The 27,434-nt window shown below is 34.7% G+C and overlaps 1 protein-coding gene across 5 annotated transcripts in view; it reads left to right on the top strand.

Moving 5' to 3' along the window:
• Positions 1-27,434, top strand: part of kel (kelch protein) — a 232,126-nt gene that overhangs the window by 20,573 nt on the left and 184,119 nt on the right. For 4 of the 5 annotated variants that reach the window (XM_089239608.1, XM_089239605.1, XM_089239609.1 and 1 more), the window contains one exon: positions 4,630-4,779. The exons of the other annotated variant lie outside the window; for it this stretch is intronic. In XM_089239608.1, the coding sequence (XP_089095734.1) occupies positions 4,630-4,779 (150 nt within the window). The remainder of the gene's footprint in view (positions 1-4,629; positions 4,780-27,434) is intronic. 5 annotated transcript variants of the gene reach the window in all.

The following is a 27,434-nucleotide window of genomic DNA, read 5'->3' as shown; positions in this document are numbered from 1 at the left end:
TATTTGTGTTGTAGCTCTGTGTGATTTTCGTGGCACAAGAGAGCTTTTTTTTCAAAGGGATATCCAGCTCAAAGTTGGAAAACCTTAGAAAGTCATATTTAGCTGATTATCACTGCTTAATCGTGGGTTCCAAACCTGGATTTTCTCTAAAGATGAAATCTAAGTAAGGCATGGGTGGGAGTGGGCATGCTCCCTTCCCCCAAGAAGATCAAAAATTATAAATATTTTTAAATATTTTTTGTAGAAAATTAAAATATTGAAAAAAAATTCATTCTTATACTATCTGTCAATTTAAAATTCTCTTTGAATGTTAGTGATCCAAAATTTCTGTGGAAGAAATCTTTATGCTCTCCAAAGGCTGATTCTGCGTACATACCCCCTGATTTTCATGATGCAAAACGATGACAACCACATAGCTAGATGACAAAACGGTGGATATTCTACGTAGAGTTTTACAGGTTTTTTTTCCCAACAATCTTGAAAAATTTTCTACAATTTGAACAGGCATTCCAATCCTTTATGATTTTTTAAAAGATGCACATTTTCAGGAACAAAACTAATTTATGCACTGTAGATGCTGTCTTTGAATGCCGGTATATGGCTGCACGAAAGTACCTCAGGGAAAAGAAAATTAGAAAATTTGGTTTACAACCCCTCATTCAGGGACGCAACTAGATATCCCACCATCTTATTCTTCAACAACCCGCGGGTTATATCAAAACAAATCAGTGCAGTAAAATACTTCATTTGTACTTCAAAGTAGTGAAACTACTTTTCAAGGTCGTGCAATCAGGATAGATGGTATAAAGAGAAGAGAAAAGAAAGGGGATAAGTTGAGAATTTTTTCTTCCGTTATTTAATCATTTAACGTGTTATAGTGCTTCAGCCACATCACATCTCTAAGGTAGATAAGCATTATTTTTTAGAGTCCTCTCATCACCCTCACCGTATGTGTTCTTTCACTCTTACATGTATATAGTAGAAAGATACATTATATGTTGTGGGGGGAAAATCATTAACAGGAGTATAAAAAGAAAGGAGAGAAAAAAAGCAACTTTTCCATAGATAAGGTTACTATATAGTTTTGCGATAGTGAAGAGAGGAAAGAAAACAGAGAACTTGTTTGAATTTATTCTACTGGTGTTTGGACATAATATTATGTTTATGATCATAAAGATGTTAAAAATCATTTACTAATAATATTGAATATTATTTAAACTGTTACATTTTACATTTCTTTGCAATGTATCTGATGTATAGTGTCAAATTGTCTTGATTTTTTTTTTTTTAAATTAGTTGAAAACTGCATGTTATAAGCAAAAAATATGCGATGGAAATGAGAAATTTATAAGAAATACAGTAGACTCTCGGCAACTTAACACCCCAAAAGTATCGACAAACAGGGTTTCACTCTAAACTTTTGTCAGATCATTTTTGTGTACGTAATTATATACATTCCAACAATTGTATTAAATAAAATGCTAATTCTCATTAATTTTAATTCGGGGTTGTTTCAAAATAGAATCAAAACGTATAAAAAAATTTACCTCATGAAAAATAATCAAGTGCATTTGCTTGTTTTTCTTTCCGAAGAGAAAACAAAAAATTTTCTACACTATTTCAGTTTATACCGCGATTGTTCTGCCTTTTCCTAACTGCGTAGGAAGTGACGTATCACATCTAGAGTTTTTAGTGCATCATGGAGAGATGGTGCAGATAATTTTTCATCTGAACTTTCTGATTCTATTTCTTCGAAACATGAAGCATTTGCTTTGGGTGATTGATTCTAGAATATCGTCATCTGCTAAAAGTCTTGAAGTTACAAGATCAGAGTCAATACTCATAAATTCATCGTCGATGCAATCACCCATAGTGCTATTTATGCTTTCTTCACACTTAATCTGGGAGGAATCTTCAGGAGAAATAATCTTTTTATTTTAATTAATTAATTTTCTTTCGAGCAATAATCGTTTTCCAAAGACTCGGAACAAAAAACAACATTACGGAAGCAGTTTCGAATCCTTGCACTCGTGCCTGAGTTCCATGCAGAAGCAATCATTCCAACTGCATCTAAAACAAATTTTTGCGTCCATTTAAACATCCACAAATTCACAAGTTTTTTGTCTAATTTTCTGTAAAAAGTTTTGATACTTTGGATAATTCCTAATTTCCTTGATTGAGATTTTTTACTAAATCTTTTGCTTTCTCTGGAAGTATTGGTCCTGATAATGGGATTGAGGGATTTGAACCACAAAAGAGTTGCTTCCTCTACATCGCTGAATTCTGATTTCTTATGCGTTTTCTGCTTGGTTTATAAGAAGATTCAAATGCTGAAAAAAAATTTCCCTCATTTTTAGCAAATGTTGAAATGGGTTCCGTGCAACTCCATATTCTTCGGCGAGTTCACTCTGAGTTTTTCCCGATTTTAGTTTTTGAAAATTTCAACTTTTGATTTTAAAGTTAAAGTATGAAGTTCGCGTGGTGCCATTGCATTCACAGCCGTTGGTACTCACAATGATAACCAAATGACATATTCAGTGTCTAACCAGGCTTTAGCTCTTTTTCTTTTACTCCTTTTCCAAGAAATCGTAAAACCGAGTTCCGCCAAAAGCATTCTCCACAACAGACAATGTCAAAACTTAAAATAGATAAGATTTTTATCCCTATTGGATGTTGAAATTGTCAACATCCATCACAACACTTTTTAGGGATGATCCGCACTTCTTTTGACCATGAAAAAAATGAAAGACCTGTCCTGGAAACGCCACTAAAATGATAGGCCAGCCAAGAAGCTTCAAACATTCATTCTTCATATGCACGCCCCCCCCCATAGTAGAAAAAATTGACCCATCATGTAGAACAAAGAAACAAAAGATTATTTAAGTACCCATGGACGAGGTCAAAAAATTGTTATAATGGTAAAACACGGGCAATTGTAAAACCAGTCATAGTAAAGGGACAAAAGTCGTAGTCGACTTAAGCGGAGTTGAGCCAAACGTGTCGAGTTAGAGAGTTTCTCTTTCATTGAAATTAGTATTGGGCCAACCAAGGGAATAATAGATGTCGAGTTATCCATGTGTCAAGTTACTGAGAGTCTACTGTATTTATATCTTTGTGAATATAGCCTATGTGCTATTTTCATGAAATTAATACAAGTATTGCACTAAGCAAGTGAAATATTCTGTGAAAGAAATCATTTACAGTTTTTTATGGTGCAAGGTTAATCAAAAAAATTTTTTTTCCATTTCTTTGTCGGTCCCCTAAAAACACTTGTGACCGAATTTGCACTGAAAAGTGAGTTCAAGCATTAATTTTTACATCCTGAAATGACAAAATGATTCGTCCATTATTTTTTTCTAAAATTCTTTACTAGGACCATTTGACTTAGGTACCATGTGACTATAGGCATAAAAGACTAGGGGGGTGCATGATGATGATGTCAATTCATATTCATGAGCACCCGAGTGGCACAGTGGTAAAGATGTTCGTCTTCCACTATTAAGGTTACCATCAAGGTCCATGGGTTCGAATCCAGGCATTGAACGTTAGAAGCAAGTTTTTTTACCTACTGAGCATAGGGCGACCATCGATGGATGGAGCCTTCATTTCCCACCCAACTTCATTGGTTGGAAATTGCTGTATGGCGATATACTACCAGAGTTGGTGTGCAGTAAAGTAGGTTATGTAGTCTATGCAGAAGAAAAAAAAAACATGTACATGCATATACCGGTTCTGTCATTGACGATGGTGGGCCATTGCCTCCCCACCCCCTCCCTTGTACCTCTGCCCATGTCTTAACTCCAAAAAAGATTAATTAAGAATTATTTAAATTCGTTAAAAATTAAGTACACATATGTGTACCTTTAGAGCAAAGAGGTTATGGCTATATAGTATATATATTATGCAATGCCAGCCAGAGCTATATTTGTATTATAACCACATAAAAATAACATAACAATGAGATGTTTTTCAATTGTCAATTAATGATTTTTAGTCAAGATCTCAGCTTAATAAAATGGGTGATCTTACTTTACTATCCCGATAAACTCTGATTTAAGTACCTTATGTGTAAACACCATACTCACATTTTACCCAGTCAACTCATATGATGTAAGATTCACGTCCTTTCATAACTGGGCCTTTAATTGCATTGACGTGAACATCATGTGCATGTATAAAGTTGTATATCTTCATGTAACTTTCAAGATAGCTAACGCAAAAAGACATGAGCATCATATGAATTGGTTGGGTTAAACAAGGGTTTGACAAATACAGAAAAAAAAGTGGATGTTAGCCAAATTTCTTTTGAATTAAGCTTTTTAAGCTCCAAGAAAAGCTGTCCTAAATAACCCTTTTCGACTTTTTCAGGACTTGGTGACCTCTTCCCATGCTAGTAGACATGCAAACATAAAATTCTAAGAACTGTTGTACTCGACCCCTGATTTAATGATCACACATAAAAACTTCAGGCACCAATACCAATTTTTTAGTCACCATGTCAACCTGGTAGCTGAGATTTTTCAAGTCTTGCACATTAAACCAGCATCTGTTGTATAATAATATTCAATATCAAGTGTAACGTGAAAATATATATATAAGAATATTTGTGCTTGACTTTTTCTTTTCAAGTATCAGAGAATTAGAAGATGCCAGATTCAGAAATATGGAACTTCATGGTGCCATGGGAACCAGTGTGTCATGTAACAATATCGACAAACCACCTTATAAAAATCAACAACACACCCAAAAAGCATTTGATATAATGAATATTCTGAGAAAGTAAGTCAATCTCATTCTTATCTATAATCTTGACAGAAAACCAGAAACTTCTGCTATCTAAGGAAAAAAAAGTGGGAAATATAAATTAATCTTCAGTTTTGTTGTTTTCTGTGGAAAAGTACCATTAAGTACAAGGTGCAGTCAAAAAGTTCCAAAATTCTTCCTACAGAAAATGATGCGGTCCAGTTACATAGACATGCAGCTGCGACAAATGTGCCCATGACTTTGATTCATGCAGCAAGTTTTATGGAAATCTGTTGAAATTTAAGGTCTATATCAATTCATTCACGTAACAGATTCATTGCATAACATATTCGTTACTATCTCTTAAATTTTGTCTTTTGCATGGAATAAAAATTTGACTATTTCTAAATTTAGGTTTTTTTTGCTTCCATAATTAATACATAATTAAATTACTATTATATCTGGAAGATAAGAGCCACAGCCTCTCCACCTCTGACAATTTTCAGCATTTGATTTTTGACTGTTATGAATTACATGAATTAAATTATGTGTTTTGTTAATGCCAGGCTGACTGTTCAAGTATGCAATGAAGGTCACATGCTTTAATGCATGGCTGTGAAAAAGTCTTTGCTGGAGACGTTAGAATTATAGATCTTTTATGAAATGTATCACATGATAAGAGGATTTTGTACTGTAGAATTAATAAGATAACTTCAACTGTTTGTGTAAGGATAAACCATTTGAAACAGCAAATATTACATAGTACAGTGAAACTTTGGTTTGTAAGGGGTTTGCAAGACAAGCAAAAATTTTGAACAAATTTTTACTCTATAAACAAGTGATTATTTGCATTATGAGCAAAAATTTTGTGCTTTGTTTACTCAGTTTCACATGATCACAACTAAACTGATGGTTCTTTTCTTTTCTCCACACACATACTGTGGGATTGTGTGTAATCTTCTCCCACCCAGTCTCCAGCAGTGTGGCAAATGGAAGAAATCCTACCCTCCAAAAGTTTTGGAAAAAACATTTATACTTCGTACACTGCATGGCCCTCCACAAGGTTAGGGCTAATAGGGCTTGGGACAATTCTCATCATCTTTTGTTTTTTCACTCTATAAATTCACTATAGAGGGGGGCCTGCTCCAGGATGTGGGGGTCATGGTGCACTGCCCCAAGATCATCGGCAAAACCTAGGATTGGATCACAAAGAGAAGCCTTAATTCTGCTTGAAGAAAACTGTGAGCTGATTGTCATTATTGAGCATAAATACTCATGTAAATGACTTAAATAATGTTTATTAATTATTAATCCCAATCTAAACTACACTGACCTGAACACCCTGGATGAACTGAAAACATACTTCTCTACCAGCAATTCAAATTTAAATAATACTAACTTTACATTTTCCTCATTTAACGTTTTCCATATAAATATACGCAGTGTTAGATTGAATTTTAATCAACTGCTAACAACTTTAGGTACCAATATTCAAAACATACATATTTTAGTCCTCTCAGAAGTCTGGATTTTTGACAACGAAATAAACTTTTTCAATATTCCCGGATTCGAAATATTTCATTGTTGTCGACAATATAATAATTTGGGTGGTATACTGGTATATGTTAACGATTTCCTAAGCCTAAAACATTTAACTTCAATCACCATGCAAACAGCTGAGATTGTTGTATTGTTTCACCAATCTTTGGAGTTTACTATTTTATCTGTTTATCGATCTCATTCATTTCTATCTACCGATTTCATTAACGAATTGAAAACTACTATTGATCGAATCAAATGTAAAAATGTTCTAATTATTGGTGATATCAATATTGACCTTCTTGACTCTAACTCTAATATTACTACTGAATACTTAAACTTATTGTGTAGTAAAGGATTTCAGCCATATATCGAAGGCATAACTAGACCTCGATCAAACACATGTCTTGATCACATATTCATACGGAATTCATCTGATATTTCTTATATATATTCTTCTATTTTTTTCTCTGATTTGACAGATCATTATGCAATAATTTGTAAGCTATGTTTTAGTATATCCACTTCAACTATCAGATCAAAACTAACTAACCGTCAGTTTAAAAAACTTGATTATCGGAAACTTCATATTTTTCTTCAAAATTACAATTTTTCATTCAATAATATTGACCCTTCTAATAATTTTGAAGAATTTTTACTTAAACTTGAAACAATAGTACACAATCACGCTAGATATATCAATTGTAAAAACAATAGATCGCAGCTGAATCCTTGGATCCCTCATGAATTACGACACCTGACAAAAATTAAGCAAAAACTGTATTATAAAACACGAAAATTTCCATTCGATATCCCATTAAATATAGCCTATAAAAATGTTGTAAAGCTGGTCAAATCCAAAATAAAATCTGCTAAACTTGAATATTTTTCCTACCAATTTTCAAAATGTAACACTCCCACAAAACGCTGGAGATTCATTGATGGTATAATTAAAAAAACTGATGGTCATAATAAATTGTTTTCCTCCGATTCTGATCCTATTTCTCTGGCTCAAAACTTTAATTCCCATTTTGTTAATATTTCCACACTCAATATCAACATAAATGAAGATTTTAAGCAATACATGAAATCGAATCCTCACTCAATATACCTTTTTCCAACAACTGCTGATGAAATCTTGACAATTATTAAAAAATTACCCACTTCTGGATCCTTTGCAGAAACAATCAATACCAAGGTCTTGAAAATTCTACCATATAATATTTTGAATACTCTCTCAGATTTAATAAATATATGTATGGCTAATGGTATATTCCCGAGGTCTTTAAAATCAGCTATCGTAACACCTATTTATAAATCTGGAGATCCCAATGATTTTAACAACTTCAGACCAATCTCAGTTCTACCCTCTATCTCAAAAATATTTGAAACAATTATCAAAAATAGAATTTTTTCTTTCTTGTCACATTTCAGTTTCTTTTCTAACAACCAGTTTGGATTCCTTCCTAATAAAAACACAGAAACTGCTCTACTAACATTTACTAAATTTATCGCTGAAAATATTGATAAATCTAAAAAAACCATTGCAATATTTCTTGATATAAGAAAAGCATTTGATAGCGTGAATCATCATATATTACTCAATAAGTTGTCATATATCGGAATCAGAGGTAATACTCTGAATCTAATTGCTTCTTTTTTAACTAATAGAACACAATCAGTCAAAATTCACAATAGCCTTAGCACCCCATTGGAAATAGTGAAAGGCGTCCCTCAGGGATCTGTATTGGGACCATTATTATTTTTAATATTCATAAATGATTTATGTAATTTAAACATAAATGGCAATATCATAACTTTCGCCGATGACACAGTATTACTTTACTCATCTGATGATTTTGAATCTCTTACTAACCTAATCAATACTGATTTAATTAAAATCCAAAAGTGGTTTGTTGCTAATGACCTTCAGATAAATACATCAAAAACTAAGTTTATAAATTTCTCTTCCCAATCTAACACTCACTTTCACCCTAATTTAATTTTCCATAATTGCAATTGTACTATTAATTCTGATTGTAATTGTTCATGTCTCGAACAAGTTACTACAATTAAATACCTTGGAGTATATATTGATCACAATCTTAAATGGAAGAGTCATATCAAGTACTTACAAAAAAGACTACGACTAGCAATTTATAAATTTTACTATCTCAAATCCTACTTGAATCAGTCGTTTTTATTAACCCTTTATTATTCCTTGTTTCACTCACTCCTACTATATGGTCTAACTGTCTGGGGTTCTGACTACCTTTCAACCCTTTACCCTATAATCAGCCTCCATAAGAGAATAATTAGAATCATCACAAATAACTTTACTACACCATCAATACAACTTCATCAACATCTTGGAATACTTACATTACGTCAATTATATTTCTATAAATCTATTCTCCTCCTATTCAAAGGTCAATTGTCCTTGCCTTTAAATACATCTCGATCTTCAAATCGATTAAATAATATGTATTCACTTCCGCTGCCTCATAAAACACTGTTGAAGAAACATTTTACTTACCTTATCCCAAAATTCTACAATACATTACCACCAGAAATCACTCACAATACTAATTTATCATCCTTTAAAAAGTGTGTCAAGCAATACATATTCTCACTAGATGGTATAGAAAATTTGTTTTAATGTTTTTTTTCACTTGCTCATATAATCCTTAAATAACGTAACAGTTTAATTTAACTACATGCCGCATCTAGTCGTTTTTGCTTTCATTCCAACATCTAAAAAAATTATATTTTTAGTTGCAGCATGTAGAACTGTTTTTAAATTGCACTCCTCTGTTGCCATTAATTTTTATTTTAATTTGAATAATTTTGATTTTTTTTTTTTTAGTTGACTATTCTGTTTTCCATACTAATCTTTACTAGCATTTACCAGAATGGGTCATTTTTTTGATTGACTCCTTGGTAAATTTTTTCTTTTTGTACTGTTATATGATAACAATAAATTTGATTTATATATAAAAAAAAAAAAAAAAAATTTGTGGGGTTAGCTCATGAACAGGAGCCACCAGTTATCAGAGATTGGGTTGCCCATGGGGAAGGCTGGTACTGGAGGTGAATAAGAAAAACATTCAAGAACTAATAGAGAAACATAGCAAGGACTTGACCACGGATAAACTGATCCCATGGCAGGCAAACTGAACCATCGTGTGCAACAGCAAGAGCGGGATCTGGTCTGAGGAGGAGGAGGGAGAGAAATCAGGAGGAATCCCTCATATTAAATGAGACTAGAGAGATGTATAATATACTGAGGAGAACTATGCAAACTTCTGTAGAACAGAACGACTCAAATAAAGCCGTAGCAGTGTGAGAAATAAATCTGATGAACAACAAAATGCACTTTCTGATTTCCAGGAAATCTTCAAAAGGACGCAAAAGCAAATGTCATTGGATAACAATCAGATAATAAATCACAAAAACAAAAAAAGATTGCAGCAGGGGTAGAAAATCTGCTACAAATTGCTACAATTTCTGATGTCTGCTACATTTTGCTACCATTTCTGATGTCTGCTACATTTTGCTACCATTTCTGATGTCTGCTACATTTTGCTACCATTTCTGATGTCTGCTACATTTTGCTACCATTTCCGACGTTTGCTATATTCTGTTACAAAAACATCAAAATTCTTCAATTCTGCGCTATCTTGAACCTAAAACAAAATTTCCCCTTAAGAAATTTTGAAGTTGCTTCATAATAAAAGTTGACTTTTCAATGACGCATTTGTCCTTCCCGCAATTTTATTTCTTGGGGACGCAAATGGAATTAGCTTGAGGCCCCCTCCCCAGGGTTTGGCACTTAGGCTCCCAACAACGTATAAAAGAGAATCAAATTGCTCAAATTGCCACTCATCTGCAGAACAACAAAAAAAACCTTCTATCGTTGCTTACAGCTATTTTTATTCTGAAAAACGTTTACTACTTTGATTTATGCCTTACGTTAATTATTTTTTGAATTGGGTCAATTTTGCTGACTGGCTGTACTTAATGGGAAAATTAGTGTATCCTTTAACAGAATGGAAAAGTTCACGAAAAAACATATCACACTAGAAAAACAGCATTGATAAATCTGTCTTCACCATCAGGAGTTGTGATGCAAAAGCCGTCGATAAATTCAGGGTGTCTACAATCATGGAAAAGTAACAAAATGAGAAAAGGGTTACGAAATAAGAAAGGTCACCGATTTTTTCAAATCAATTTTTGGATTTTCTCGGCAAATTCCTGTGCTCGATTTTATCCTAGAAAATCATGGCTTCTTATCGGGCTTTTGTTGATACCAGTGATTGTGCATTGGTGGTGGCAGCTGAAAATGAGTTTTTCAACTTTCGGTACAAACATAGTTGCAGTTGGTTTTTCATTCTGAAAGTCGGCACCGTTATGGAGTGGTTCAAATTTTTTTTAGTAAAAAAACTATTCCGCCAAGTAACAATATTTTTTCAGTGCTGCCAAATAACAAGTGCTAAATTGCCAATCCTGCCAAATAACGAGTGCTAAATCGCCAAACATTGCGGCTATTTCCCCAACTTCTTCTCCCTGAATGAAAAAATTGAATAGCCAAACTGCTAAAACTAACAAGATTTAAGCAGGAATCCTGTGCCTACAAAATTAGGGAAAATATATTAACTGTAAATGTTCATCCATTTTCTCACTTCTGATTTGGAACATAAGTAGCACCTCCTGAGCCTGATAAACCAAAGATTTTTAAGTTTGCAAAACTGGCTTCCTGTCAGAGTTTTTTTGACTGGAGTTGCCATTTCTATTCCTGAAAGAAAGGTAGGGTGGTGCCCTGATTGTGCAAACACATGGCTACCTCAATTGGAACTTCATACTTTGTTGTTTGAGAACCAACCTCAATTATGGAAGAAAACCAGCCCAAGATTAGCTGGAAACAGTTAATTCTGGTTTAGTGACATTTTGTGGGAATAAAATGACTGTGGTGCTGGATAAATTATAAAAAATTCTCTGTCATATTCTCTAAGACTGGTCCTAACTCTATGTGCCTAGAACTGTATGGGTATTTTTTTTTGTGAGGATGGTGGCTGCAAATGTCCAAATTTTGTTGCTAGTTCTACTTCATTAACAGTGACATAGTGGTACGGTTATGGCTGCTTAATTCAATTGTAACCGTACTGTCACATAGTGGTTACCATTGATACATAGCCAGTGCCGTCTTAAGGCATGGGCCTACCCGGGCACCTCAAGAGAAAAGGGGCCCCACAAAAATGAGATCTGGTTGAGATTTTTGAGAATTTGCCTGGTAGGGCCTTAGAAAAATCATTTAGCCCGGGGGCCCATGATGCTCTTAAGACGGCCTTGTACATAGCGACTTCTTTGTAGTTTCAGAACACAATGGTGCAATGGGCACCACTACTAGAAGCACTATCCAACAGGTATTTGCTGTTAGGTTCCAGCAAAGCTTTATTTAGGCAGACAAGCAGAGGTGAACAAAATTTCACAAAACTTTAGGTATGTGGTAGACACTTCTACAAAACTGATAAATGCTGCTACAAAAATCAAATTGTCATTTTCCACCACTGTTGCAGTGAGCCAGTAAAGTTGTCCAGAACAATAGTTTTCTTCTCTCTCATTGTTTAGAGTAAGTTAATTTGTAAACATTATTGCATTATACTTTTTGGAATTGTATTATGTATTATACTATGATTGTGTAGTATTATTTATTAAATGACATTTTTATCAATCTTTTTATGTGAATGAACAATTGTGAAATGAATCATCTGAGTTTCCATTATTTTGTATAGAAATTTTTTTTTTTGATAATAAGAGTGATTCAGATAATGAGCACGTTTGGAGTATGATGCTCTTAAACCAAAGTTCCACTGTACAATAAAGTCAATGACCCACTATAGTGTGCCCAGTGCCTGAAATCAAGGTATGAAAAGTCATCATTTTTTTTAAAATGAAGAAATTGATTTTTTTTTATTAAAATTAATGGACTGCTTATGAATTAAAACAAATCTTGTTAATCATTAAAAATGCATATTTTCATATCGGCTACCTTTATTTTTTCCACCTAATCTCTCAAATTTAATTCAAATACATGGCCACAACAGACGAAATGCCCAACAAGGTGGTTGAGGAAAAGATGTCCATAACAAATATGAATGTCATATATTTCTAAAACACAGCAACCCAATTGAAAATGAAATTATATTCAGCATTACTGAACAAAAAAAAAAAAAAAAAAACCGCAAGCAAGAAATATGAATGTTTAAAATCTGTGTTCATGTAACATGAAAGGTTGTTGTTGGATTAACATTTTCCTTGTAGAGAAACGTGCTTCTATTCATGAGGGCATCTCCCGCCCCCTTAAATGCCCGGTGGCAACTCAGTATCACATTTGGTGCAGGGTTCCTCAATTCACTTGATGCACACTCAAAGGGTCATTCAACGTGCAACTAAATGAAAAACATTCTATTGACAAGACTGGGTGTCTACCATCACGGAAAAGTCACAAAGTCCTAGAAAAGTCACAGAATGGGAAGGTCAGGGAAGTCCCGCATAATCACAAAATTTGAGTGAAGGTCAAATTTTTTTTATTTTTTCCCTAACACCTAGGCTTTAGAGAAACTGTGGCATTCAAATTTTTTTTTCTTTTTCTCAGGTTTCTTTTCTCTTTTTTTTTTTGCCCTGGACGGATGAATGGGTGAGTAGCAACAGAAAAGAACAATGTCAATGTGTAGTGACCCTACATCAGGGCAGACATATGGGTGGGGACAAAAAACTATTTAGCCTGGATGAACAAAAAAAACCTTTTCTTTCTTTGCTTGTCTGGATCACTCAACATTTGTAATATTCCCCTAAAACAGTGTTCTCAGTATCACATGGTAATGCCTGGGGGGGGGGGGTTGACTGGCCCAACAGTTTAAAGTTCTCTTGGGAACAATATTTTCCATAAAAAGGACATGACCTTCTTCCCACATCGTAGAGCAGGGCTGTTGGATCTCTGCCGGGTCCACAAGCCAGAGTTCTTACACGGTGTCTCTATAGTGAATTTATAGCATGAAAAATAAACAATGATGATGATTGTCCCAGGCTTCGGGGCTGCAGCCCTGTTAGCCCAATCCTTGTGGGGGATGCAAGGTGAAAAGGCACAATTTCCCCCCCCCCCATGAAGGAAGTAAGTTTTTTTTTAAATAATTATCATCCATATTTTTTTTTAATCGCATCAATCTTTACTGACTAGCTATAGCGAACGACAAAATTGTACATGTGACAGAATGAGAGGACCAAGAGAAGACAAACATCAGATTCATTTGCCATTAATTGTGTTGTGATGCAACATTTAGGCTGAATTTAAAGGATTACTACAGTTTTTCTAGAAACATTGTGGCAAGCTGAAAATATTGGTTTGTGCACCTATTTATGATTTGAAGCGATTATTTTATATACAAAAATATCTGCCAAGTTTTTTGAGGAGCTGCCGATTGGATTGTGCAAGGGAAGCAGCTGACAAAAGAGAACCATTGCAATACTGCGACAAGCTTGTGATCTAGACCGACACCAAAGCTGAGTGTGACGATCCTCGATTCTATGTCGCCTGAGAAGTGACGTCATCTTCCTCACGTAGACGTACATGTTTTTCGGCTACGTCACTGCACTAGTGCAGAGAGGGAAATTCTTCCTAGCATGCAAATAAGCCTAGATGGTGCTTGGAGCACTTCAACTCATGTAAGAAGGCGTAGTTCCTTCTTACTCAGGTTCGAGATCCATTAGCTGGGAACTCTAAGTTACATTTTTTAGGTGAAGGATTGGTAATAGATTTCTTGAATAGTTGTGAAAGCTTTTTTCGATTCTTGAAAATAAGGTGGATTTCGCCGTAACTGCATCAGAGGGTCGAGCATTGGAATGGTGGAATCGAATTGGGAAATGAGAGTTGAACTCTCGGAGTGCGCTAGATTACTGAAAGAGTTTCCATGATCTTTTAATAGAAACATTTTTGAAGTTCAGATCAAGAGTACAGTTAGCACAAGCTCTTTTTTCACGTAAATATGTTTCGGAAGATATAGAAAAGTTTGTTGTGAACAGTTGAATTGTATTTTCAGTTTGATCCTGAAGTTTTGGACTTGGAGGTTGTAGAATTAGTTATGGTGCAATTACCAGAAGAGTTCCGTAATTTGTTAAATGTAGAAGGTCCCAAAAAAGTTCAAGAACATTTTCTACTGTTGAGAGATTCGAATGTTAAAAGATCAGTTGGTACAAATGGGGTTGTCCATAAACCTCGAGAGACCGTGAAACAAAGTCTTTGTTTTTCCTGCAATGAAATTGGACATTTTAGTAGAAATTGTCCACTTACCCAAATTTGGAGTCTTAGGTCGGAAAACCCTGTGTCAGGTGCAGTAGATAGGGAAACGCATCCAAAATTGACAAATGCCCAGTAAATGATTTTCTGCGTCCTGTAGTGGTCCTCAATGGTTATGCGCATGTGAGGGGATTATCGCGATACAGTTGCAGATGGTTAGATTATTTATTCCAAGGTTGCAGCTGTGTTGATGTCCAGGGGTGAAACGTTGGAACTGTGGCAGAGCTATGAATTTATTTCAGTGCTTGGACAAAAATGTCGACCGAGGGAGGGGGTTACTTCCTGTTGAAATTGATATTAAAGGAATCGTTTTAAGGACTAAAATTCTCATTTCGCCAGGAGTTACAGAAAACTTGTTAATTGGCAAAGATATTTTGAACTTATTTGAATTAGTTGTTGATTTTCATTGTTGTGAATTATGCGGTGGCTTGGTTCAGTTACATGAAGGAAATGTTCAATGGGATAAAATGAAAGCATTTGTTCAGCAGTCTGACTTGGCAATTAATCAAAAACAAGTGGTTCAGGACTTGCTTGAAACCTATTCCGATTTGTTTCATGATTTACCAGGAAAAACTAATGTTGTCGAACATCGTATAGTGACTCGTGGATCTCTAGTGTTTAGGCCCCCTTTCAAGTTGCCAAAATATAAACAAGACATTTTAGAGAAAGGTTTAGAAGATGTTAAAAAAATAACTTTATTGAGCCTGCATCTACTGGATGGAGTTCCCAACTTTTTTGGTGCCAAAAAAGGGAGGAGAGTGGAGATTCGTTGTAGAGTATTCTTGGGTGAATAAGATAATGGAACCGGATCAATATCCCTTACCCCTGATAGAGGAGATAATTCAGCAAATAGGTTCGTCCCAATACATGACTACCTTAGATCTTTGTTCTGGGTACTGCCAGGTCGAAGTAGCGTATGAGGATAGGGATAAAACTGCTTTTGTTACGTAAACCGGAATGTACAGATTTCGTGTTATGCCTTTCGGCCTAAATAATGTATCAACGACGTTTGAAAGAATGATGTCACGTGTTTTGGGCCATCTTGTTGGACATTGTTGTTTATTCCATTTAGACAATGTGGTGATTTATTCCACTACCTTTGAAGCCCACCTACAAAATATAATAAGATGCTCGCCCAAAGTACCAAAGGATGTTTAGTGGTGTCGCGAGTTCGATGACCGGTTCATCCTTGTCAGAAAACTTTCCTGACACAGGGGTACAACAAAAAACGGCGACTTGACCGCAGCAAAAATTTGCTACTGCAGGGAGTCCCCCATCGAGGAGTTAGCGCGCCAACCTCTCGATGAGTATAAAAAACAAGCATGCCGTTCGGAATCGGCAATAAATTGTAGGTCCCGGTCTAATTAGCCCTCGTGTGCAGACAATGACCGTGGTGCGACAAAAATGATCAAATGAGCAGGTTGTTGAACAATAAGATGAGGGATATGCAGTTGCTTCTCTCTCTCTGAATGAAAGGCGGTGTACAGAAGTTTCAAATTTCAGATTTTTTTTTATTCCCCTGCAGATTTTCTCCCTTTCGGTTATATAAGGGAAATTACTGTACTTTCCCAGCAATCTGCAGATATTCAAAGACCGAGTCTATACGGGGTAAATTCGTCTTGTTCCTACAATATTGCGAAATGCATACTTTTTTTAAATCGTAAAGGATTGGAACGCTTCAAATTGTAAAACTTTCCCGATATCGTGGAAAAAACTGAATACGTAAAAACTTGAGACCTTGAATATTCATAGTTTTGTCATCTAGCTGCTATGCGGTAGTCACTGTTTAACATCGCGAAAATCACAGGTGCGTACGCATAATCAGCTTTTGGAGGGGCACCAGGATCTAATTCTTCACAGATAGTATAAAAGAAATTATTATATTCCAATATTTTAATTTTCTAAAAAAATATTTCTAATTTTTTATTTCCGGGGGGGGGGGGCCCTTATAACCCCCTCCCCCAAATCAAATTTTGCTTTTGGTGAGGTGAAAATCCGGGTTTAGAACTTGGAATTGCCCAATAGTAAGCAGCAAAAAATATGATTTTCCAATGATTTAAAATTTTGAGTTGGCTATTCCTTTGGAAAAACTTCTGGTTGCCACGGCGATCACTCAGACTTACAACACAAATATGCATCATTAAACTACTTCAAAAGCATGCATTACCAGTTTGGAGGATAGATGCAGGGCCGCAACTGGGAGGAGGAGGGACAGGTGGGTCTAGTGTCCTGGGCTCTGGACTAGAGGGGAGTACCAAATTCACCCTCATGTTTGAGAAAGTATCTAGTTAAGAAAGTATCTAGATAGATACACAACACCTACTGAACACAAAGCATGCCAAATGCTGGGCACACACACATAAGCACACTGTCAAGTTTCTCCCACACAAATCTGATATAGCTCCCATATTCAGGATTTAAAATATGTGACAGCTAAATGGTGACAGATCAGAATGGTTTACCATCAGGGAGAGAAAATAAAATCATTTTACCAGGAAAACCAAAGTATGAATAGGGAATCAGAAGATAAGTGTCTTAGAGAGGAGAGAATCTAATTTGCTTTAAATTTGATCAAAAGATATTGAAAGTGCTAAGATTTTTTTAATTAAATGTAAAATCCATCAGAAGGGTATTTATAGATTGATTTATTAGTAAATATATAAATGTGTGCCTTTAATTATTAAAATTATTTAACTTTTAATTAAAGTGGATTCTGCGTATAACTTTTTTCAAACCGTCATAAGAAACGTAAATAAGAAAACACTTTAAACAGGAAATTTTAATGAGAATTACTTATTGTTAGGACCACGAAAATAAATTATACTAAGTGGAAAACGTTCTAGATGGGAGAAACGTTATAAGCGAGATCAACTGTATATTTGTTTTAGATTTATTACACGTGCAGAACTACATACATTAAATTCTCAGTGCTAATGAGCTTCTTTGCAATTTTTTCCTACTAGTAGTAAAAGTAAATGAACCTTCGGATAGAACATGTTTTTAGAAATGAATTACTTGATTCACAGACAGCTTACCTTCTTCTTTTACCCAGAACATGACCCACCAATCAGTCTCAACAAAGAAATATAAGCATATGATGAAAGACCTGATGCATGCTGGAAGAAAATTCATAGAGATACCAGTGAATTATGGGGGGGGGGGGGCATAATTTTTTTTCAAGATAAAATTTTTTTTGAAAAGGACCCACTTTCACTCAAAAAGGACCCAGTCTTTTCGAATAACCTGGGTCCCGGGACCCAGGTAAATTAGAGTACAATGGCATCTCTGTTAACTCACGTTCCTGTTATAACGACTCATCAGGCCGAATATCTGTTGAAAATCTATACTGATGCTTGTGGAGATGGGCTAGGTGCAGTTTTGCATCAGGTCGAGCCTGTGGGAGAAAAACCTCTTGCGTATGCTAGTAGAACGTTGTCACTTGCTGAAAAAAATTATGGGATTTCAGAGGGGTTTTTTTTTTAATAAACAAATCACAAAAACACAGACATATATACAAATACAAACATACACATAGGTACAAACATAAAAACACATGAATACAAACACTTTGTGACCCCAAGGGACTTAAAAGTCCTTCCAGTAGGTCTAAAGGGGGGTTATAATCACATATGTTTCAGACAACAGCTTTTATAAAGATTAGACATATTATATTATATTTTTATTTATATATTTATGATTACGGTATACGTTAAGATGTTAGATTTCTCATTTTGAGAGTCATAATCACGGTTATATAATTAAGTTATGTATTATGAATATCAGTTAGTACATTACATATATCTATCTACACTATCTACCAATAAGTATTTGGACACCTATGCAAATGATGATATCTGTGGTCCTGAGATACGTCACGCCCTTTGCCGGTATATATCATGTAGGAAACAACATCGGCATTAGTCGCATGCAAGATGCCGCGCAGTTCGGAGCTCTCTGATTTCGAGAAAGGTATAATTATCGGGTATGACAAAAATGACCGATCCTTAAGGGACATATCTAGCGAGCTGAAGTACCCAAAATCGACAGTGGCCTATGTGATTAAGAAGTGGAAGGTGAGCTGTGATTGTCGGAATTTGCCCCGAGTCGGCAGACCAACGAAACTGGGAGATAAAGACAGACGGGTGCTGTCCAGAGAAATTCGGAAGAACCGCACCCAACCAATGGCCCTCATCCGCGAGTTGTTTCAACAGGCATCCGGGAGTATTGTTTCAATGAATACCATCCGTAAGGAAGCACATCTGATTGGTTTTCATCAGGGTTGGCAGGTTTTTGACGCATGTCAGTTTTTGACGGTTTAAACCGCAGTTTAAACTGTCACGTCAAAAACCTCAAATACTGCTTTTCAACATATAAATTCCCATTGAAAATACGCACATTGATTGCATGTAATGCTTAAAGTGACTATGCTGCAATACATAATGTGTGATTTTAAAATAATCTCCCACCCCCCACCCACATAATTATTTTGGACAATTATATACATGTATATATACTTGTAAAATATAGAATTTGAGTAGAGCATAGCATAAAACTACGGAAGGATATGTAATGTATTCAAGATAGTTTCAACCTTCTAAAATTTCTTCAACTGTTTATTTATATATGAATATATATATATATATATATATTTGCATATCAACATCTGCTCTACTTTTTTTTTGTACAACAGATACATGTTTAAAAAGTTCTTTCATGCTTGCTATATATAATGGTGATTTCTGTTATTTATATTATCTAGACAATCCCAGATATTTAAAACAATATTCTTATTGTACATAACATTAGAATATATATATCCAGCAATCAAAATACTAAATTATCCTAAAATAATTTTTCCCCTGAAAAATTAATTAGTTCATTAGTAGTCAAAATTTTTCGTTGTTACCACAGTTTCTATTCTTGGGTTACATTTGGTGGTATATTTTTAAATGATAAGTGTTTTTTTCCCTTCAAAAAGACCTTATAAAAGTAGCCTGAATATACATATTTTTTATATAAAGTATCTTAGTTACTTAAGTTATATTACAATATCAAAATGGCTAATTCTTACATTTTCTAACCTTGGGGTATGCATTCTGACGTTCTATTTTTAGAAAATTCATGAATGGGGATTGCATCACAGATCTAAATGTAGTGGTATATTATCTCACAGGGTTTTGTTTTTCTTTTTCCTTCACCAAGAAGCAGCAACAGTAGTGACTGCATTATCATGCTAGGGGCAGATGGTCTTATAATCCAATAAAGACACCAGCTGCCCTTAGGGGACAAAGACCAGTGTACTAGAGAAAAGTCCAACTTTGCTATTTATTGTTTGAATTGTAAAGTAGTGAGGATTAATATGGAAACCAATTTCAGAAATTTCATTTGATACTTTTTTATGTTTAGTGAAACCAATTTCTAAGAAATCATAAATATTTAGTCTATTATTAGTTTAAAATATAATGAATCGTGGTGGAAGGCCACAGCATATAGCCTGGCAAAATTTTGATAAAGTAGAGAAAAATGGAAAGATATATGCAAAATGCATTAATTGTGGAGTTATGCGATGTAATCATGTGGACAGGATGAAGAGCCATATAGCTCAGTGTATTGGAAGGGGCAATGATGTTGAACAAATACCTGATGTACAAAAAGCAACTACATCAACATCTACAGAGTCCACTGCTTCACAGCCTATTATTTTGTTGGAATCAACAGAACCTGAAATTTTCATCTAAAAAAGAAGCAAAAAATTGATGACTTCATTGTGAAATCAAATTCTGCTACAACTAAAAAAATTGATTTATTAGTGGCAAAGTTTTTTTATGCCAATAATATCCCATTCAGTGTTGTTGAACATTCAAGTTTCAAAGATCTATTTTCTGCTTTGCGACCTGGTTATAATACCCCAAGTAGAAAAGCTTTGGCTCAGTCATTGCTTGATGAAGTTACAAGAGAGGTTGAGAAAACTGCAAAAGACAATCTCAGTGGAAAAGCTGTAACTTTAATTGAAGATGGATGGAGCAATATTCATAACGATCCAGTCATAGCTACATGTATACATTCTGAAGGTAAATCCTATTTTCTTGAAGCTGTTGAGTGTGGTGCTATTATAAAAAATGCAGATTACCACAAGCAAATAATTGACAATTCCATACGTTTGGCCCACGATAAATATTCTTGTGAAGTAAAGGCAGTTGTAACTGATAATACGAAAGTAATGGAGAAAGCCAGGCAACTTTTGCTTAATGAGATTGACCAAAATTTAATAGAATATGGGTGCTCTTCTCATTGGCTCAACTTACTCGGACAAGATCTAACACCTGAAGCTGTGCTCAAACAGGTGGTTAAAATACAAAAATACTTTAGAAACCATCATTTGCCTTCGGGATGGCTTAATGAACATATGGGGTCAATAAAACCCCAATTACCTGGTGATACTCGATGGAAGAGTACACTTACTTGTCTTGAAACATTTTTACACAATAGGATCGCGAAAATGACATTGAAAAAGGAATTGTTATTTTAATCAACAATTATAATTTATACAAACAGTGTAAAGATCTTTCATTCCAACTCAAGCCAATAAGTGTTGCATTGGATATTCTTCAAACAGATACAGCTACAATAGCTGACTCATGCCGTGTTTGGCTAAGCCTTCTCAAAGAAAGTGCTCTTCAGCCTCACATTGAAAAGATACAAAACAGGATGAACCAGATTCTGAGACCATTTCATTATTTGGCATATAATTTGCACCCAAAATATAAAGGTGAAGGACTGACTGATGTGCAAAGTGATTTGGCTTGCACATGGGCAACAGAGAAAATTAACGGTTGTCTGCCATTGCTAATTTCATATGAAGCGGAAGAAACTCCTTTTCCACCTTCTTATTTCAGTGCAGCAGGAAAAATGACAAACCCTGTGATTTGGTGGAAAGGACTTTCTAAATGTAATGCTTTTTCAGCTGAGCCTGCATCTGAACTCATAAAACTAGCAATGCTTTTGCTGTCCAGTCCCACCAACTCAGCCTCCATTGAAAGAGTATTTTCTAACTTTGGATTTGTCCATTCAAAACTTAGAAATCGTTTAGGTGTAGAAAAATGCGCAAAATTAGTTACATGTTATCGGATGCTATGTGGTAAAATTGAACCATACTATTAATTATATATCTATTCTAGACATTTTGTACCTCAAATTCAAAATCGCAAATTATAATTAATATTTTGTTTCAATTCTAATAAATTAGTGTTTGAAAATGAAACATTGTAATATCAAAGTGCCTCGTCATTAAGTTATATACCTATTCTATTCGAAACATCCCAAAGCATTCATCATAGGTTTTTGACGGTTTAAACCAGTTTTTGACACTTGTCACGTCAGTTTTTGATGTCAAAAACCCAACCCTGGTTTTCATGGTCGTGCTGCTGCCCATAAGATGATCACAAAGTCCAACCGCGTTGCTCAGTTAATGTGGTGCAAAGCACATCGAAATTGGACCGTAGATCAGTGGAAACGGGTTCTTTGGAGCGACGAATCAAGGTTCACCCTCTACCATTCGGATGGCAGGGTCTGGGTCTGGCGTCTGCCTGGAGAACATCTCCTGCCAGAATGCATTGTGCCAACAGTCAAGTTCGGCGGAGGTGGAATGATGGTCTGGGGGTGTTTCTCCTGGTATAGACTACTACTAAACTACTAAACCACACGTACCTCGTCCATATTCCTTTGCGGAACCTCTAACGAATTGGTACATGCGGAAATGTGTGTGTACGTGTAGTGAAACCTGACGTAAAGTTTGTTTCTGCATAATGCTTGTTATGTGTAGTGCTGCCATCTGTCACCAGTTTTTCTAACTATAGAGTGAAGTGTAATGATTGAATAATTAATCATTGTAGGCCTGTTGCTCTCTGTGGCGAGACTTTTTAATGGAGAGATCGGCTCGCATTTGCGCCACGAGGTTGGGAACCACAGGAAACCAACTTCAGCCGACCACCACCATGGCTACGGTGGGGTTCGAACCCAGATCCTCGCGATGCGAGTCCATCATTATGACCACTCGACCACCACAGCGGCCCTGGTATGGACTGGGACCCTTGGTCCCCATTCATGGTAAGCTCAACGCCGATGCCTACTGCACTATTTTGGATGACAATGTGCTTCCTATGTTGTGGCAGTTTTACGGGGTGGACCCCTGTTACTTCCAGGACGACAATGCCAGCTGTCAGTCATACTGCGAGGTTAACCAAGGCTTGGTATGGTGCCAATGGGGTTCATCGAATGGACTGGCCTGCCCAGAGCCCAGACCTGAACCCTATCGAGAACCTCTGGGACGAGTTGGATCGCCGAATTAAGGGGTGCCCTACCCGTCCAAAATCGGTGAAGGAACTGACATGTCTTCTGCAAGCCGAGTGGAAGAAAATACCACTAGCCGTCACACAAGGACTTGTGGAAAGTATGCCCCGGAGGGTTCACGCTGTAATTGCCTCTCGTGGAGGCTCTACCAACTATTGATTTTGATTAAAGTTAGTTTTTCTTTTCTATTACAGGTGTCCAAATACTTATTGGTAGATAGTGTATACTTATATGTACAATAACCATATACATCCGTTCATCACTTTACAATTTCTTTCTCTTTTCGTACACAGTGCACAAACTATTTTTATATCTGATTATAGCGTATTTATTAAAATCATTTCATAATCATTATTTTTAACAGTCAAATATATGATTTATGGTTTTTCTATTGCCAATTTGATTTTCAGTTTAAAATAAGTTTAAAACTTTAGGGGCTATGTAGGAAAAGCTCATTTTATATTGTGTTTTATTAGGCTTCAGTACCTCAAATACTCTATTGTATCTACCTGTGGTTGTATTTCGATTTTTTGTTAAATATTTTTCATTTACTTGTGAAAATTTTATCATTCTATATATATAGTTTTGTCTTAGAGATATAGTGTGGCACTGTATTTTCGTACTATCTGTTATTATTTGAGATCTTATTCTAAAGTACATGCTATCTAATTCTCGGATATTGTCATAGTATGCTCCACCTCAAACACAAATTGCATAATTAATGATTGAATAAATCCATGCATAAAATAAGTCTTTCAAAAATTTTTCATCGATTACGTTTTTCATTTTATATATGATTATTGCATATTTTCTGATTTTTTTGATTAAAATATCACAGTGCAAGTTCCATTTAAGGTCATGTATTGTTATACCTAGATAATTGTACTCATGAACTTTTTCTATTTCTTGGTAATAGCAATCACTATTATCTTTGCAGCGACAATGATTATGTATTTTTAGGTGTATGCTTTCATTGATATTTATATTTCTTGTTTTCATATAGATGTATTTTGTTTTTTGAATGTTAAGTTTTAGTTTGTTTTATTAGCCATATGTTAATATTTGTTAGGTCATCTTCTACTTTTTTTTATTATATCTAATGTATTTATATCTTCTACGTAAAGCACTGTGTCATCAGCAAAGGTTATCAACTTTCCATTTAATTTCAGATTGCATAAATCATTTATATATATCAAAAATAGTATTGGGCCCAGTACAGATCCTTGAGGTACTCCTTTCTTCACCTCTCGAAAGGAACTAATTTCTTTCTGAATCACAACTGCTTGTTTTCTTTTGTTATAGAATGACTCAAACCATTTAAGCATATTTCCTCTGACACCTATTGAGAATAGTTTACTTGTTAATATTTTTTTCCAGATCAACGAAGTCAAATGCTCTTTTTAAATCTAGGAACACAGTTATGGGATACATATTATTATTGAAGCCATTGTTTAGATAGTTACTTAGATCTAATATTGTGCCATTTTTGTGTTTTTATTTATTTGAAATCCATATTTATTGGGAGAGAAGTTTTGTCTATTTAGGAAATTTAGAAGTCACTTTTTAACACATTTTTCAATTATTTTTGAAAAAACTGGAAGTATACTTATTGGTCTGTAATTTACCAGATCATTTCTATCTCTTGCTTTATATATATAGGATGGACTAGAGAGTATTTTAATTCATGATAAAGGATACCATTTAAAATAGAATGATTCATTTTTTTTAATGTGTTTAGGTGATATTTTGAAATTATTTTCATCATTTTAGTGGTTAGTCCATCATAACATAACATAATTTATTTGTCCCCAGTCAATTTCAATAATACTATACAAATTAGAGTTTACAATTTAAATTACATATTTTACAATATTTGACAGAAAATGCAAAGAGAAAGAAAAAATGTTTGAATAGACACGGTAGAAAATAGTCAATTCATAATATGGTGAAGAAAGCTGGGACAGGGAAGAGAGCAATAGCTAAAAGCTAGTAAAATGCTCTCGTCCCTATGACATCTTTGCCCTTGCGATATACGTAAATCTTCTTATTTCTTTTGACCTGAAAGAAAGATGAAATGAATTGTGGCATCCCAAAGCTGATATAAGAGAATTTCATTCTACGCGTTTTTCCCTCCCCCCTTTAATTCAATGGCAAATTTTTAATAATACAGAGAAAAAGCTAGACAAAAATAACAATTAAAATAAATAGCATCTACACCGTTAATGATCCATATAACCAAATCTAATTATTGTTTCACTTAAATTTACCTGTCGAAATTATTTATTATTTGATATAGAAAATTTGATATCAGGATAAATTAATTTTTCATTGCGTAATATTTGTTTAAATTTCATTTATTGACTTCCCATTCATTAATTTGTTAATGTGACATTGCTATTGTAGTACTTTGCTAACCACAATTAATGAAAAAGAAGGAAAGTTGCTTTCACCAACAAAGAAGTTTATCTGTGTTTCTATGAAAAGTTCATAATTGTTTGTATAATTAGTTCAGAAGAAAGAGCCAGCAAAAAGAATTACATTTTTTTAAGAAAGACCAAGCAAGTCACTTTGCAAGGGTCGTTGATAGGGGGGGGGGGAGATAAAAAAAAGTATGGATAAAGTAGAGGTGCTGATAAGGACACGAATGGGAGACCCCATGCGGATTACAAAATCCGGTAATGTCCCTTCAACAGTTTGGTTATGGAGAACAGGTGTTAGAAAAAAAAGAAAGAAAAAAAAAACCAGAATGTATAAAGGGAGAAACATTTACAAAGATTACAAACACATTACCAAGATTGGATTAAAAAAGAAAATAGTTTTTGGCGAAAAGAGAGGGAGGGGTGAAGGAAAAGAAAACCTATTATCAGTGATAACAAGTGCTTTTGTACATATGTGCAGACGAGCACGCGCGAACTGTTCATTCCAAGGGATTTTCATCCAGAAGATAGTTAAATACAGTCATTTTGAACAATGTTAAGGATTTATTTCGAACACCCAATGGCAGAGAATTCCAAATGTGAATACCCTGGCAGAAAACCGTATTTTTCTTGAAATTAGTTTTCGCTGTAGGGGTCAGGATACAGTTTCTAGAGGAGAATCTTGTTGGATATCTTGTTGGTTAGTTTATGTAGTGATTCATACATTATTATAGCTAATTGATATTTTACCAAGCTATCTAACGGAAGAATTCGCCATAGTTTAAAAAGAGGAGCCGTGTGCTCATTAAATGAGGCAAAGCTCATTACCCTCAATATTTTCTTTTGAGCAATTATCAGGGGTTGTAGAGATGTTTGAGTGGCAGATGATCATACTTCCAAGCAATAAGAGAAAAAAAGTGAAAAATATAACATGCGTATTACATAAAAAGGTATGAAATGCCTTGCTTTTGAAAATATGTATATATAGAAGTTTAATGATTTGCTGACTTCTAGTATATGGTTAGACCATGAAAGATGTTCATCAATTAAAACTCCGAGGTATTTAACCGAATCAACAAACTTTAACTCATCCTGTTTGAATTTTATTGGCAATGGCACAGTGTCCAACGGCTTTTGCCAAGGTCTGAAAAGTATGCAAACTGATTTAGAAATATTGAGTTGTAGTTTATTCACTGATAGCCATGTGCTTAATATGTTCATACCGTAGTTGATTTCATCTATGATTTGAGGAATTTGATTTCCTGAATGTAAAAGGGCCGTGTCATCTGCATACATAAATACTTTGCTATTTCTGAATATTTTATAGGTGTCATTGACATAGATCAGAAATAAAAGTGGTCCGAGGCAAGAACCCTGAGGCACCCCGCAAATGACATTGTTGACACTAGAGTTGTACGCTCTGATATTTGCAAATTGTTTCCTGTTTGAGAGGTAACTCTTAAACAACTTTAATCCTACACCACGAATTCCATAGAGAGCGAGTTTTTTAGTAAAATTTCGTGGTTTACGAAACAAAATGCTTTGAATGCATAGCCACTTGCTTTATTTTCCTTTAGGTCTCTTTTTACTTGTTTCAGTTCTTCTTTATCTATCTCAGTACAATACATGAGTTGGTTGAACTGGTTGATATATTATTTTGTTCCATACAGTACATGCAAAAACTATTTTGTTCATTGGTGTCTAAATTCCTAGTAATTAAGTCATTATTGAAGTTATTTGCCAAGTCCATAGGGTCCTGACATTCTGGCAGTGTCTTATGCCCAATGTTTTTGTTTAATATATTTTCATTAATGTATTTCCATTGTAGTCATTTGTTTTTCCCAGTTTTTTTCCAGTTTTTTTAAAGTTATCTTTAATATACTCCTGCTTAATTTTTTTAATGTATTTTTTAAAATTTGTTTCATATTCTTTGTACTCTAATTTGTACGAGATTATAAGAGGATTTTTTTGTATTTTCTATAGAGTTTTGCTTTATAATTTATTCTTTTTAAAATGTCTTCATTAATCCAGTT

Source organism: Pholcus phalangioides, unplaced genomic scaffold (genome assembly GCF_987345545.1).
Source record: "Pholcus phalangioides strain wild (caught in Gottingen) unplaced genomic scaffold, Ppha-v1.0 ptg000011l_1, whole genome shotgun sequence".
Lineage (NCBI taxonomy): Eukaryota > Metazoa > Arthropoda > Arachnida > Araneae > Pholcidae > Pholcus > Pholcus phalangioides.
The sequence above is the reverse complement of the archived record's forward strand: the minus strand, read 5'-3'. Positions and strand labels throughout refer to the sequence as shown.